This window comes from Gadus morhua, chromosome 9, assembly GCF_902167405.1.
Source record: "Gadus morhua chromosome 9, gadMor3.0, whole genome shotgun sequence".
In the NCBI taxonomy this organism is placed as follows: Eukaryota; Metazoa; Chordata; class Actinopteri; order Gadiformes; family Gadidae; genus Gadus; species Gadus morhua.
Window position 1 is genome coordinate 7515589 of NC_044056.1, and position 15451 is coordinate 7531039.

Genomic DNA, 15451 nt, shown 5'->3' on the forward strand with positions numbered 1-15451 from the left:
AAAAAACATAATTGCCCACGCCTCGCGTGACAATGGGCTTTAATGCCCCACACGATCATGTGAGCGCTAATAAATAAATAATTCCATTCAGTTGGAGTGCGATGACGGACGTCTTCAGCCTCCTATCTGACACGCTGATCAATCGACCGAATTCGGCCGCTTCTTTCTCAAAACAGTTTTCCACGAAGAACAATACCGGTGACTGGTAAATGTCAAAGCTATATATAAGCCGTATAAATTGTAATGTGTTTGATGTCACACGTCGTAACATCTTTGGCAGAAGAGAATATGATTTCAAAAGGTTTATAGCGGCGTCACAAAAGACGACAGCCCGCAAACATTTGTTATATCTGTAAAATGTACGGTTGCTTTGCGGTTACACACCTGATCTCTGAGGCAGGGAGGGAAATGTGTGTGTGTGTGTGTGTGTGTTTTATGGCACACATTGATTACATTTGGGGCATGGCCTGAGGGCAGGCGGGCAAGAGAGTGAGAGAGGGAGAGAGAGAGTGAGAGAGGGAGAGGGAGAGAGAGAGAGAGAGAGAGAGAGAGAGAGAGAGAGAGAGAGAGAGAGAAACCCCTGAGTGTGTGTCTCAGTGTGTGTGTGTGATACACTGTGTTGCCTACTTATTTTATTAGCCCATTTGCTTTAATCACCTAGTAAACCTACCATGAAACAAAATGGATACAGCAGCAAGCAGCTCACATTATTACACGTTGGCTCTGTGGGGAATTCTCCCGCGAGTTATGAACCAGAAGGATGATGAGGTTAAGGTGGAAGAGGTCAGGGGGTAACCCACGGGCTTAGGGAGATGCACAGTGAGCCCGTAATGTAAGCATCGGCGCAAACACATCTCATTGTCGTAACATCGAGCAATACCCTGTTCTTTAATAATTACGAACATTCATTGTGAAGGAGCAATATCTGTAAAATTACAAATACAATATATCCTAAAATCTATTTAGAAAGACTGCTGGATATTGATTTAAGAGGAGAAATCTTCATTTGTTTGTCTCGGTTTTGGCAAGATGCTCCTCTGCTTGGAACTCATTATGGTTTCCTTCATATGCCTTGTTCTCTGTGGCACATAAAAAAATCACTAAATAATAAACCCTAATACTCCTCACATGACTTTTCCTCCTTCACAATATCATACTCTGCAGAGATGAAAAGCATTAAGAGCAAAGGAGTCAAAAATGGGAAACTAATGAACTGGGTTTGGTTTTCTGTTGTTTTTCCAAACAAAGTCCCTCCGGGAATTCTGGAAGCTCAGTAAAGTGGGATCAGCCTTCATTTCAAGGACTAAGAGATTTTGAAGCACAGGTTTTTGTTTTTCTGTGACGTGCAAAGCCTTTGATATATACCTCTTATTAAATATGGAATTATATACCATAGTCTTAGGTTTGAAGCGACAATTAGATTTTCCTATGGGTCGGCGTCGACACCAAACACAGAACGCATTATAATATCATATTTATTCTTGGTTTTCCGTCCTTGCGCTTTCTTTTGCAGCGAGGGCCGTTTCCTTAGTGCCAATCAAACCCGGGTAAACCCAGGGGTATAGTGTGCTTTCAGATTTAACGCACCAGAGGAAATGGGAATCTAATATTTAATAGGACTGCAGTTGGTTACCTCCAAACAACAATAATGTGGGGAGAGGAATGATATAGGAGGAAGGATTTACTCAACACAAAGAGAACGCATAGAGCGGAGCGGGAGTCACAGCAGGAGCGATATTAATATTGAGGAGGAAAGGCGTCCTCAATCCATTCTGAAGTGTGATGGAGGGCAATGTGGATTGTTTATGCATCGCTGTACCGACACCAAAACATAACGGCAGAACATACATCCAGCACACTTTCAATTTGAACAATCTCCGCTTTCAGAGTCGCTGCTCGTCTTTAAGGCTGTACTTTAGTTTTCTATCACTTTTATAGGAACTTACTGAGCTGTTTTCTAGTATTTCTTTTTTTAAATAATGTAGTTGGCATTTAGTTGCTTTTTGAATGACACAGGTTGAATAATATTGAGGTTGAATCATTTTGAACCAACACTACCTTCCCTTTACAAATGTATTGCATCGGGCTCACACGTTGCGACGTCACATCGCAACGAATGTCTCCATTTTTTGAAGCAACGGAGCCTCGGCGACATCGCCCCGACGAATAATCCCATGATGCATTGTGATGAACACACCCTATTTTAAATGTATTACCATTGGGACAAAGGCATGATTCTGTCATTCAAGCTGGGGATGGAACCTCTTCACTGAGGGGTCATCGTAGCAGAACCACAGGTGTCTCTCATACCACTAATTATGGCTCTTCACATTTGACGACCAGGGAACATGTATACGGTTAAACCAGCCAGGTAGCTCTGCTACCTGAGCCTGATACAAAAAACCGAGCAGACCCATAATAAGTATTGTGAACGACCCTTATTTCTGTCCTCAGTCTGAAGGGGTCTATTGAGAAGCCCTGTGGGTAAACGCCGGCCCTCAAGAGGAAAATCCCTGAGGAAAGCCCTGAGAGAGTCCATCCTCCAACAGTGAGGATGGACCGTAACGACACAAGGTCAGTTCCATTAACATTAACGTTTAAATCTACATTTAGGCTTCGCTTTTATCCAAAGCGACCTACATAAGTACATTTGCCAGAAGGAAGATAAACAATATATCGCTGTCGGTACAGTAAGGATGTTCATGGAACCAAGTGCCAAGCACTTACAATTACTAGGTTAACCCGTTCCCCGTACACAACAAGGCTAGCTATGATAAGACGCTTCCCAATGCATCCTGTTTCTGAAGGTCAGTACCTGTCCGAGAGCAGGAAGGGACAGATGTCAGGCACGGGAGGGGTCGTAGGTCGCAGCTTGGCCAGCGCCATGATGTGCTCGAAGGTGATGTCGGTCTGAGTGCAGACGTCCACCACGTGGATTTCCTGAGGGAGGCCGTGGGGGCAGCCACCAGGGCTGCGGCGGATGACCTGCACCACCATGGGCTCCTTGGCACTGCGGAAGGCCTCCACCGGGCCCTCATGGCACGACTTGGAGAGCTCCTTGCCGTTAACCTGCAAGGGGAGGAGGAGGAGGTGGTGGAGGTGGAGGTGGAGGAGGAGGAGGTTGAGGAGGAGGAGGAGGTTGAGGAGGAGGTTGAGGAGGATGTGGAGGAGGATGTGGAGGTGGTGGAGGAGGTTGAGGAGGAGCAGGAGGAGGAGGAGGTGGTGTTGGAGCAGGAGGTGGAGGAGGAGGTGGAGCAGGAGGTGGAGGAGGAGGTTGAGGAGGAGCAGGAGGAGATGGAGCAGGAGGTGGAGGAGGAGGAGGAGCAGGAGGAGATGGAGCAGGAGGTGGAGGAGGAGGTTGAGGAGGAGCAGGAGGAGGTGGTGTTGAGCAGGAGGTGGAGGAGGAGGAGGAGCAGGAGGAGATGGAGCAGGAGGTGGTGAAGGAGGAGGAGGTGGAAGAGAAAGACAAGAGGCAAAAATAAACGTCCATCTCAGGGAATATTTTTCTTGTGTTTCTAGTTTTATTTCCAGTCTTTGCACAGGGTCTCCCCTGGGACAGACCGGCAAGAAATAAATGCGATTTAAGAGTGACCAGTTTTGTAGAAAGGGATTTCTTTCCTTGGCACTGCAAACCCAGTATCTTTCGGTATGGAGTGCATCCTGGCCTTTTAAGCTAGTTTTATAGAAGTTAAACACAACGTTCAAGGTATACTATCGACTTTATGGCGGATAGGGCCTGACCCTGCTCATCACTTTTGAATGTTTCTCAAGAGGACATTCATGAAAAATGCATGTGACGGCATTACCTTCTTTTACATATGAAACTAGTCTAAATATGAATATATACATATAGATGTATACATTTTTTCTCATCATGACTGTCAAAGAATCTTTTAAATCCTGAGCGACTTAATCTCTTTCCACATCACAAAGTTTGAAGGAAAATGTATATATATATATATACTACATTGGATGTAACATTGGTTTATCATTGGTTCTTCCTGCATTAACAGCAGAAAATAAGCGTTCCGGCAGGGCTCCACACATAGTGCTCGCTGGAAGAGTGAAAACCATTTGCAGCGTGGCTCCCCGATACATTAACAAGAATCACTGCTTCGTTTAGACAGAGTAATTGCTCTGGAAAGGAGAAAGAACTATAGCCCTGGCACACCTTCGAGAATCTGCTTTGGGTTCAATTATGAAGGTCGAGATTACAATTTAGATAGGCACAGAAAAAATTGCAGACACAGCGCGATCACTTCTGGACTTGTATTTAAACGAGATATGTTGGGAGGAAGGGAAATTTGTTAACAGTGCATGTTGGATGAAAATAATCAAATCATGAAAATAAACACTGTCTGCCGTGCCAAATATATACCAAGGCCGTGAAACTCAAAAAAGGAGTAGCATTTCCAAACTGGAACTGTGAATCCTGTTTAAAATGCAGAAGTTATATCGAGTGAAATGAAAACCAGTAGCCCACTTTGGGGATTGGCAAAGTGGGCCGACTTTTTTGTGATCTGCTGAAGTACCTCTGGCTGGGTGAATGGGACTCTTGTTAATGGACTTTAGAAATGCCCTGGCTAACCGTGGGCTTCGATAGAGACGGGTTATTTAGTTTTCATAACTGAGTGTATGGAGCTTATATTCAACTAATATTTCAATAGCCACACATTCACAACATAATATGCCATTCAGTCTGGAAGATGGAGCTGAACTGTGAGGAACTAGCAATGCAACTGACTTTAATATGAATAGGTAAAGAATATATGAATATAAACAAGTTTATCCAAATTACTGCATTTACCTCGGAAGAAAAATTTCCTAGCTTTCCCTATATACGTTTTTTTACACAACATACTTTCCAAACAGCAGTTAATAAGAATTTACGTTATATTTTTTCACCCTTAAGGTCAGAATCACCGAACAACGCACAAGATAAACAGCACAAGATTCCCACAGACAAAAAAACCTGCGAAAAAAAAAAACCGGATAAACAAAACGTGTAGAGTTTGGTCTCCTAACAATCTCTAAGCTCAGAGGGGATTCAGTAAAAGGGCAGCAGCCGGCCACCTTAACGTATTCCCTGGCTCTTTCTCCGGTAGTGCATGTTGACTGCCCCCGACCTCCACGAGGTAATGGGCTCCCAGCGCCGGGCTCCCGGCCATTACCGGGGCCTCCCCGCCGTGCGGTGCTCTGCTCCCCGGCCTTCCCGGTGTGTGACCCTCTGCTGGACGCCCAGCGAGCATTAATCACCCAGGAGAAGAAGATAAACTGGGTCAACAGCCCCTCGCACACCCACGCCTTGGGGGCAATTTGGAGGGAAAAATACGACGCCGCGCGCGCCTGTCGTTTCTCTCCCCCTTCCTCTTCCTCTTCCTCTCCCCGACCTGCCTCCTTTCCCCATTATTTCACTGGCGGCCAATTTTTTTTATATTTTGCGCACTCAGCATTTGTTAAATGCTGCGGTGTGAGCATTGTATTAAAGCACTGTCTTCAAAGAAAAGTATTAATTAGCTAATATCGTTGCTTTGGTCAAGGCTGTTTCTCTCTCGCTCTTTCTTTCTATATCCGTCCCCCTCTCTCTCTCTCTCTCTTGCTAGCCTGGTGGAAACAAAGGGCCGGGACTAGACAAATGAGGTTGCCTATGGTGTATGACAGTCCCGGAGAAAAATGATCAAATTCCCCGGCAATCCCTCTGGTGCATACTGTGCTTGGCTGTCCTCCTCCTCCTCCTTCAAGACTTGCTGTTCGCTAGCTACGCATGTGGTAACACATGGAACAAGGATGCACAGCCATCAGCAAGAGAAGGAAGGAAGAGAGGGAGGTAGGGAAGGGGGAAGGGAGGGAGGAAGGGAAGATTCTTTTTTTTTTTTGGAAGTCTCTATCGTTTAGCTTCACCAGAGCCAGATGGAACAATTAATTCCCAATCAACAGAGGAAGAATAAGTAGCCCCACTCAAGCACGTGAGCTGGAGAATTGGAGCTGTGTCAGTTATTTTCAGGTGTTGGCAGATCTATCCATTTAAACCCACCGCGCCAAATAGAAGCTCTGTGTGTACTTCTGTGTGTACGCTACATTCAATATGGACAGATGGGAAGGGCTTTCCGGGAGTCACTAGGAGGTTGGCTTAATATGCCATGGAGCAGATGAGACGTACTTAACATTTGACGCATTGTGGTGGGTCCATGTTTTGCCACTGCCTCACTCCCCATTAATATCGACATTAGTCAGAAAACGAGTAGAGTAGAGTGTGAATTTTCGCATCTGGTATCCCAGCCAAAAGTTCAATCTGTAAAGAAAAAGGGAAAAAAAGGCATTCTACGAAACGCACAGGCCGCCGAAGAAGCCAACTATCCGGTTCAGTGTATGTACGGCCCGCAAATCCAAATTGATTCTCTCAACACACGCACGGAAAACAAAATCTGTTCCCGACTCATTATTTAGAAGCAATATTGTTCACTCACTCGAGGTTTGTGACTGCTTCACATTTCCCAAATCTCGCTCAACCTTTGCATTATGTGTCCACAGAGATTATCCCTTTTCCCGGAGCCAATTCGACAAAGGCGATGGAGATTAACCAAATGGTTATGGTTCTACCTTACAACCGCCATTCTGAGATAGCAGGGAGCTGCGGGGGTCATTGCTGGTAGTGTACGGCGTTGACTTTGCCTAGGGTTAGGGTTTTCATTCCCAAAGGGGCTCCTAGTGCTAAGAATGTTTTTGCGAGACGCTTTGGATAAAAGCATCGACCAAATGGCGTGTATTCATGTATTCATGAATTTATAGACTGAGGGATATCAGAGCAGTTGGATGCGAACAGGCCTCTGGGAAGCCATGGTGATTCTGGACTGAGCCACATCTGGTGCCTGCTTGCTCACGGATCCACGACAGCACGCCAGAGCAATGTGTTCCCAGTGAATCTCCACCCCAGAGACCGGAGACAGCCTTTCGCACAACAGACCCAACACACTGATGTAGTGGAGTGAAGCTGAGGGAAGAGGAGAAACACGCCTTGCTCCTCTCCGTTTCTCTGCGACTGAGGCACATATTGACCAAATAAATCAAATCTTGTATACTGTTGGATTCCTCTGCTAGGAACACAAAATCTCCCCCACAGCTGTCAAAGGCCTCTTTTTCTGCATCGGTTGTTTCGGAGGTGCGGTCTCAGGAAAAAAGGATAAGGAAAGCAAAAGCAAACCCAACTACCTTGTTAGCTTAACACACAAAATAAGCCACAATATCGCCACGAGTCACAGATGGCCGAGGAAAGCCATCCCCCTCAATGACGCCTGATCTCATTTGCGGACCACCAGGCAAAAGGAAGGCCGGCAGAAAGATAAAAGGTAAAGGGGTACAAAATAAGCTCGCTCAAGATTAGCTCGACTGCTACGTTTGTGCTTTTCTGTCTTATCAACCTCCCCCCAAGCACAGCACACCTCCATATCTCTGTGGACCAAGGGCACGATGTAGTGACCGTGGTAGTGAAGTGAGGGTATAGTTTATCTGCCGAGATGTCAACCTCACACCCTGGGCCGACGCCGAGCCAGCTGGGGATGGAAGGCTTCTCTCCCTGGCAGGAAGTGTGCACTACAGCGTTGCCCTCCAGCAGATAGAGGTGATGGATGGGCTCCTTTCTCTGTGAAGGAGGAGGGAAGAAAGTGCATTGCTCCGGGCACAACTGTTAATACGCCATAAGCTCTTATGCTCGCTCTTCTTAGGCTTTCAAATTAACCACATACGCCATTTTAATGGCGTCCACGGTTGTGTCATACACACACACATCCATACATACACACGTGCTTGCGTGTGCGCAGGCTGCATTTTAATGAAATGTGTTTTACGCTTGGGTAGTCGCAAAGGTATTTGTCTTTGTAAAAGCGATCTGCGCGTGCCTGTTTGCCCCGGCGAAGGCCACAGAGCAAAGGGATTTTACTCGGCAAGGGGAGTGGAAAAAGGCTTTCAGCGTGAAAAAAAGCATTAGAAAGAGCATCAGAGGCTGGTACTTACCGACGCACATTTATAACCTTGAATTCTGTGTGTGCCGCACTTCACTCCTGCCATCACTCAGAGCCTTTATCTCCTGTGTGCCTTCCCGCTGCTTTGAGTGGCAGGCTTGTCAGGTGTTAAGTATTGAGGCAAGACAGCGAGAGGAGTCTAAGCATGTAGGTCAGCCCGTCTCAGGAGCACACCTCTAATACAAGCTTCCAGGTATAGACAGCGCCGCCGGAGGACAGGGTCTCGCTAGCCCCGTAGCGTGTAACCTTTTTGGACAATGAGAAGCGGAATGGGAAGCGACCTGCGGTGAGACATCGGCAATATAGATGGAGGCAGATAGGGGAGGCGAGGGGAAGGAACGCCTGGCTGCAACAGCTGTGCCCTGCAGATAGGAGCCGGCTCACTGTTAACTGGTCCACCTGGATAATAGAGTGTGGCTTTCAAGGAACAGATTCGGATTTCCCCTATAAAGAGGTACCTTATGGGAACCCATTCAGGACGGAAGCCGACAGCATTGTTATTTTCACAGAAAGCGTTTCTGCATGGCTTTGACATGCATGCGTGCTTTCTTTCCCCTCCCGCTCATTACAGAACGCAGACATCAGTACATCGCTGCAGGACAATATGGCGTGGAGAAGGGGCTGCCCATTGAGAAGACAGGCAGAGCATGGTTGAAGCTACGAGATGCAAGATTGGCCATTTCGAGCTGGCCTCGACTAAACTTTGAAATGAACAGCCTGGCTCCTCGTATACTGTTGTGTTTTAAAGTACATCCCGAACCAAAAATGTTTTGCGTATTGCAGCTTTAAAATCTCAATAAAAAAAGTGCAATTGCAGGGTTTAAAAAGAATAGCTTGGCCACTGTAGTCAAAACACAACAGTACCCAACTCCCTGTTATGAATGCACAGGGAAATGAATTAGCAGTTACATGCCTGACACCAATCCGCAAAGGCAGGTACACGGAGAGTAAAGTCGCGACATTTAACACTCCCAGAGGGGAGACGAAAATCGCTCAAGGCCCGGAATGTGTTCTGAACCGTCTCTTCCCCGGATTAGAAAATGAAGGTCTGGGGATGATTCCTCTCCGGCTCCCCCCCCCCCCCCACACATACAGTAATGTCTCATTTCAATAAGTGTCAGAATAAAATACAGATTGCGGTCGAACCACACGATGTGAGACTCTTACGACTACATAAATCAACCCTGACAGCCTGCTTCCCAGTTGAGGCAACTCCACACACTTCTCCAATGAAACGGAACTTGAAGAAGAAAAAGAGGGAGCGAGAGAGCCACTGGGGAAATCTGACATGCTCACCCCCCTCCTACATGAACCAAACTTAACAGGCTTCCATTAACCCCTTCAACCACATAAAACACACCCTTCCCTCAAAGGCCCTGCGGCGATCATTCACATTAAAGAGAGAAGCCAGCCGCTTCTTTCAAGGTGTAATACTGGCACAACATTTGATGAACTCGGGCCCCGCTTCCCTCCTCCTCCGAACGCCTGAGCTCATTTTGTTCTTGCATAACGCACAGGCCGGTTGGTCCCCGCCTTTTCATTTTTACACTGCAATTCATTGCAACGGTTGCAAAACGCTTCATTAGGAAGATTATGGCGAAGCACAAGGGCAACTGAGAATGGGAAAACCGAGGCGAGGGATCCAGCGGTCACCGCTGGAATATAATCTGCCTCCAGGGCGTTCCAGGGGAAAGACGCCGGGGTTGAGACTCCATTGTCCACCGTCTAGCGGTAGCTATCCCCCCAGCGAGATGCCCTGCTGCATCTTCCAACTCGGTGTAATTCACAACTGGATGAAAACGTCTCTGAAACGACTGAATAGTAAATGTGTTGGTAGCCGATAGATTGTGAGGAGGTAATGCTCGTAGCTATCTTCAACCGGCCAGCAGTACTGCGGTGGCTGTGTGGGTGGGCGATGTGGGCTGGGAGTGTGGTAGGGGATTGGGGGGGGGGGGGGCCCTCTACTGGTCATGGCTGCATTATCTGGGCTTAATGTCCTGGCTCGAATCAAATCTGCTCCTCCAGGTCGGGGAGATAGGCAGCCCTCCGTGATCCTCTCTGCGCTGCCTGGGACCGAAATAGGTGCAGGTGTTCACACACAAACACACACACCTAGTGGCACTGTCTCACTTTCACACACATATACACACACTAACACACACACACACACACACACACACACACTCACACTCACTTCCACATACACAAACACACACACACACAACTAGTGGCACTGTCTCACTTCCGCACACATATACACACACTAACACACACACACACCTAGTCACACAGTCTCACTTCCACATACACGAGCACACACACATATACACACACACACACACACACACACACACACACACACACACACACACACCTATTCACACCTCACTTCCACACAAACATAAACACACACACAACTATTCACACAGTATCACTTCCAGAAACACACACAGACACACACAGAAAACAGATAGAATAACTTCAATAATAAAAACCAAACGAGAGAGTGCAAATGGGCATCGAACACATGCGCACACATGTACACGCATGCATGCAGACGCACACACAGGAGCCCAAAGGATGAGCCCACAGTCCTGCAATAGACGGGCTGTTTGGTAAACATATCATCCGGTCGGTCTGCTTATTGTGCCTAACCTTAGCGCCTTCTGAACTGCTCCATAATGACAATCACAAGATCCCGACTGCACTCAGATCACTTCCGCATGAAATGAGATCAACGCCACGCTTCGTCTTGATCACCCCCAGATTCCAGCTGAACGCCCGATAACAGCGCCGTCTCTGCACTACTGTAAATCAAACCCCTCCGATTCCACAGTAGGATTTAGTGGGTGGATGTCGGGGAGCGATCTGTGCATTTTAAAGGTAATGGTACATGCTGTGGTAAGTGTTGTGCAGAGATTTATCGCTTGTGTATCACCTCACTACTCCAGATCCGCATCTGGCCGTGACCTGGGATGTAAAACAATACCGCTGTGGGATCGGAGGTTCAAGGTAGCCAGAATGAATTAGGGTCGGCTGAATAACAAGGGGTGTATCTGGTGCGAGGGGGTGGGAGTGGGTGTTGAGGCGGTGGTGGGGGTGTTAGTGGTTAGGTGTTTAGTGGGGTGTCGTTGGTGGTGGTGGTGGTGGTGGTGGTGGTGGGGAAGGCAGTGGTGTTGGGTTCGTCATTGAGAGGGTGGTGGGGTTAATGCTGTTGGGGATTAAGTCTATGCTGCTGTGCAGATCTCTCTCTTCCCTTAAAAAGTGAAAGAGAGTGATAAGTGGAGTGTGGGGTGCCACCCATATGCCGGCTCGATGAAGTCACCCACAGTATCACCATATTACATGTGCTAAGAGGGGAAAAAAGCAGGGGGGCAGAATGAGTAAGTACAGCTGCCAGGCGGAATTTCAAATTCCATCAAGGCGGACAATGGAAACACGGTGCGGCTTGTAAAGCAAATAGCCGTCCCTTAGACTGTATTTCAGCGCAACTGGACTCAAGTGTACAATTCAGACATGGCACCTGCGAATGGCGAACGAATGCCAGCCAAATGGACACCATTGAGTGTATGGCTGTCCCCCCCCCCCCCCTCTCTCTCTCTCTCTCTCTCTCTCTCTCTCTCTCTCTCTCTCTCTCTCTCTCTCTCTCTCTCTCTCTCTCTCTCTCTCTCTCTCTCTCTCTCTCTCTCTCTCTCTCTCTCTCTCTCTCTCTCTCTCTCTCTCTCTCTCTCCCGTGTGGTTAAGATAAGTTGCAGCAGGTACCAGACAAGACACCTGCTGCCGGGCGGATGATGCCAGCGGTCCGTCTCATTTAACTGCCGTGGGGGGAGGGGGAAGCCATCTCCAAAGTGAATACGGTCTCCCTCGGAGAGCAGACAATTAACTCAGAACACAGCGGCCATTTCCATAATCCCTGACATGGCGGGGAGAACAGCAGTAAAATAAAAAATGGTGAAGTGCGTGACCATTTCTCCCCATGACTGGCTCCCCCCTCCCCTCCCCTTCCTCCCCCTTCCCAGTGTTGAGACACAACATGGCCGCTGCCACCGCCCTCATTACAGTGGAAAAGCAATGACACTCAGGGTCAGGAGGCGCCGCCGCCAAGTGTTGAGAAGATCTAACAGAAATAGGCCCAGCGAGCGGCAGGTCAATCAGGACCCCCCCGTGGTTGGCCATCGATCTGCCTGTTAGGATATTAATTGGAGAGCTGGGGATGCATGGGGGGCGAACCAGAGAGGACAATCAGAAAGTGCAGAATGAAAGAAAGAATGAAATAATGAAAAAAAAATGAACAAAAGAAACAAAGATGTGTTCATATTGAGATTCTGTGCACCAGGCCACTGTCGTGATATGATCTAAAAAACCAAAAAATGATTGACAATTTGAAATCCCAAATGTAGTTTCCTCAAAATTGTGTTCTTGTCTTCTTCGGTGGCCATATTTCCACGCCAATACTTAGAGACGATTGAATGGTCCTCAGTGATATCTTAGGTCGATAACACCCTATCCCGAATTCCACAAGGTTGGGTTTGGGGTTGAGTCACAAGACTCCCTAGTGAGTTAGTAATAAATGAGTGACTCCTGAACACTTCTGAACACCCCAGGGATGGACATTTACGCACACGACGAAAAAAAACATCCTGAGAATCCCCTATGGTGTCTACAATTAACTTAAGCCTTGCCACTAACGAATGACATCTGTGCTCATTAAGGTTGGTCTTCCAAGTGTAGTCTTTAATGAAGAACGGAGCGGGAACGAGACGTCGGCGTGCAAAGTGAACAGAGGGCCGCCCAAATTAAAAAAACACACCGAATGTCACTCCGACAGACGGAAGCCCAGCAGTGGACGGGATCAAGCGAGAATGAGGGAAGAAACTTTGGAAGCGGGAATGTCGACTCTGGCTTGGCGGGCTGTGTGTGTGTGTGTGTGTGTGTGTGTGTGTCTCTGGGGGGGGCTTTACAATGAGACAGTGATGGAGTCTCCCGCGATAATCCCATCCATGTAAAAACAGCGGCCGCACAAGAGCTGATTAAAAGAGGGACGTTATCTGGACTGGAGTGATCACCAGTGTAATCAATCTACTTCACAAGGGAGGTGTGAAGGTGTCAGAGGGAGGTTAGGAGGAGACACAGCACACACCACCACCCCCCCCCCCCCCCCCCTCCCCGGACCCCCAGCTCCGCACCCTCCACCACCCTCATGTCTCATTCCTCGCCTCTGAGTGGAACAGACGAAAGGGAATTGAAGGAAAATTGGATTCAATTCAGTGTCTCCCTCTGGGTCTTCATTAGGCCTAATTCATACTTGGTTGCCAGCCATTTCGTTGTCGTTCTACAAACAGTGCGTTGTCACCCAGCAACAAGGCCCACCTATTGCACCAGACTCCAAAGTAGTTCTATGTTGACAACAGACACCGTAATCTGAAACCAGCCTCTTGATAGTGTTTTCAGCTCAGAAACATTCAAAGTAAACAGCTTGGAGACTGTCGAGAGGCTTTCTCAGTCTCTCGACAGTCGGTTGGTCAATGTGTCTTGAGCTTAAACCAACACAAGAATCCCGTCGTTATATTAAAGGGAAGAACCAAAGACACCGTAGCCATCCCGACACTTGTGTGATTCAGGTTCAGCCTCAGAGAATCCGAAGCAAACAATGAGAAGGTGTAATGGAGTGCCTGTCAAACGCAATTTATACGACCCAAAGCGCCGCACTGCAAATGAGCTGTGGCATCAGCCCCGGGATCGGCAAGGAATACATTAACGGAAAATAAAGTGCACCTGGTAATCCGAACGCACACACGGACGGAAAAAAGCCCCCAAAACAAACAAATGTTGATTGAGAGCACCTGGCAGCCGTGTTTGAAGAGTACACTCTGGGACGGCTGACATCTCTGAGAGGCTACACCCGGCACACATGAATGATTTATTATGGCACCGGCGTTTCGCGGGATGGAAGACGTCGTCGTTGAGGAACACAGCAGGGCCCTTGTGGGACACGGATGCAAAGCTATTCGCTCGCTTTAAACGGGCGTCTCCGACATCAGCCGTATGGAAGGAATGTGTCACGGAGACTGGCGGGATGATGATGCTAGCGAAAGCAAAGTGATAACAGCTAATCTCTGATCAGCGCTAACTCAGGGAATGAATTGAGTTTCCCGCCTTCATGTGGGCTATACCCCGGCTATGTTTTAGCCTGTTCAACAAGATAATATGATGTCCAACATGTGTGAGGATTATTTTATCCAACCTTTTTTTAACCGGGTTAGCCTCAGTGAGATTAAACAACTACTTAACAAGAGAGAAATGGTCATTATAGCGCGTGAAGATCTTAGAAAATCATGGCATCCATGCATCACTCTTTTCATATTTCTTAGTTTCAATATTTAGGCTCCTTCACTTTGTGTTGCACCCAAACTGCTAGGGCATCGCATTATCGGTGCTAGGGTTAGCAGTTAGCACCCCACTGGGCCCCCCCCCCCCCATGCTAAAAATGTATTCACTCACACTACCGTAAGGCGCTTGGGATAAAAATGTCAACCAAATGGAATATATTATACTATATTATCATATATTATTCAGGGTTCTCAGGTGGATGCAAATCATTTTTCTCCCTTTTTCTTTTATATGTTAGTTTAGCAGGGAAAAGTTCCGCAGCTGTAACTTCTCCACACATTCTGCCCCCATCACTTCATCACAGCAGCCAGCCAGCAGCGTGGGGCCGCGACTTCATTGTTGTTTTGGGTCGCTGGTATAAAATGCAAATGGCACGGGCAATCGTCATACGCAGCAGCACAGTCTGAACACGCCCTTTGCTTCTCGGGGGCTAATGGGCGTGATAAAGGATTGTTCATGCCAGCCTTCCCGGGTTCATTTATTCTAATTTCTGAGACTGCGTTCCAGGCAGCGATCACTCTCCGCTCACTGCTTCATTTACTACAGATTCATGGCCTTATTTGTTCATGGACGTGCCCATGTGCATGGATTCACACTCATATCTGAAAGTGTGTGTGTGTGTGTGTGTGTTTGTGGCTTTGTGTGTGTACGTGAGAAAAATCAAAACCCTGTGTAAAGTTTGGACGCCGGGTCACATGACAAGATGGCACTGATGTCATTTGCAATCCGCTTCCAAGCCATTCCCTGGCTCAAGCTGGCCCTCAAACTCAATTAAAACAAAGATCAGGATATCCTCTCTTTGGCCCCCCCCAGGGCCGGGGCTGTGGCCCGCGCTGGTTGAGCGACAGAAACAGGTCATCGTGGACAGGGATCGGGCAGAGAGGAGGAGAGGACCTCCAGCCAGACCAGACATGACAGCTGCTCTGCCTGCTTCCAGCCAAGGGTGCACAGTGTGGGGGTAATGAAGGAGGCAGGTGAGGCGTCTGGACCATGGAGGTTAACGGGCCCCGGTGAAGCCCATGCCGTGACACCGTCAGGACGCT

The 15451-nt window shown here is 47.9% G+C and overlaps 1 protein-coding gene across 1 annotated transcript in view; it reads right to left on the reverse strand.

Annotated features, from left to right (window-relative positions):
• pdzrn4 (PDZ domain containing ring finger 4) overlaps positions 1 to 15451 on the reverse strand; it is a 53464-nt gene that overhangs the window by 22198 nt on the left and 15815 nt on the right. The window contains exon 2 of the mRNA XM_030367138.1: positions 2816 to 3069. Coding sequence (XP_030222998.1) covers positions 2816 to 3069 — 254 coding nt within the window. The remainder of the gene's footprint in view (positions 1 to 2815; positions 3070 to 15451) is intronic.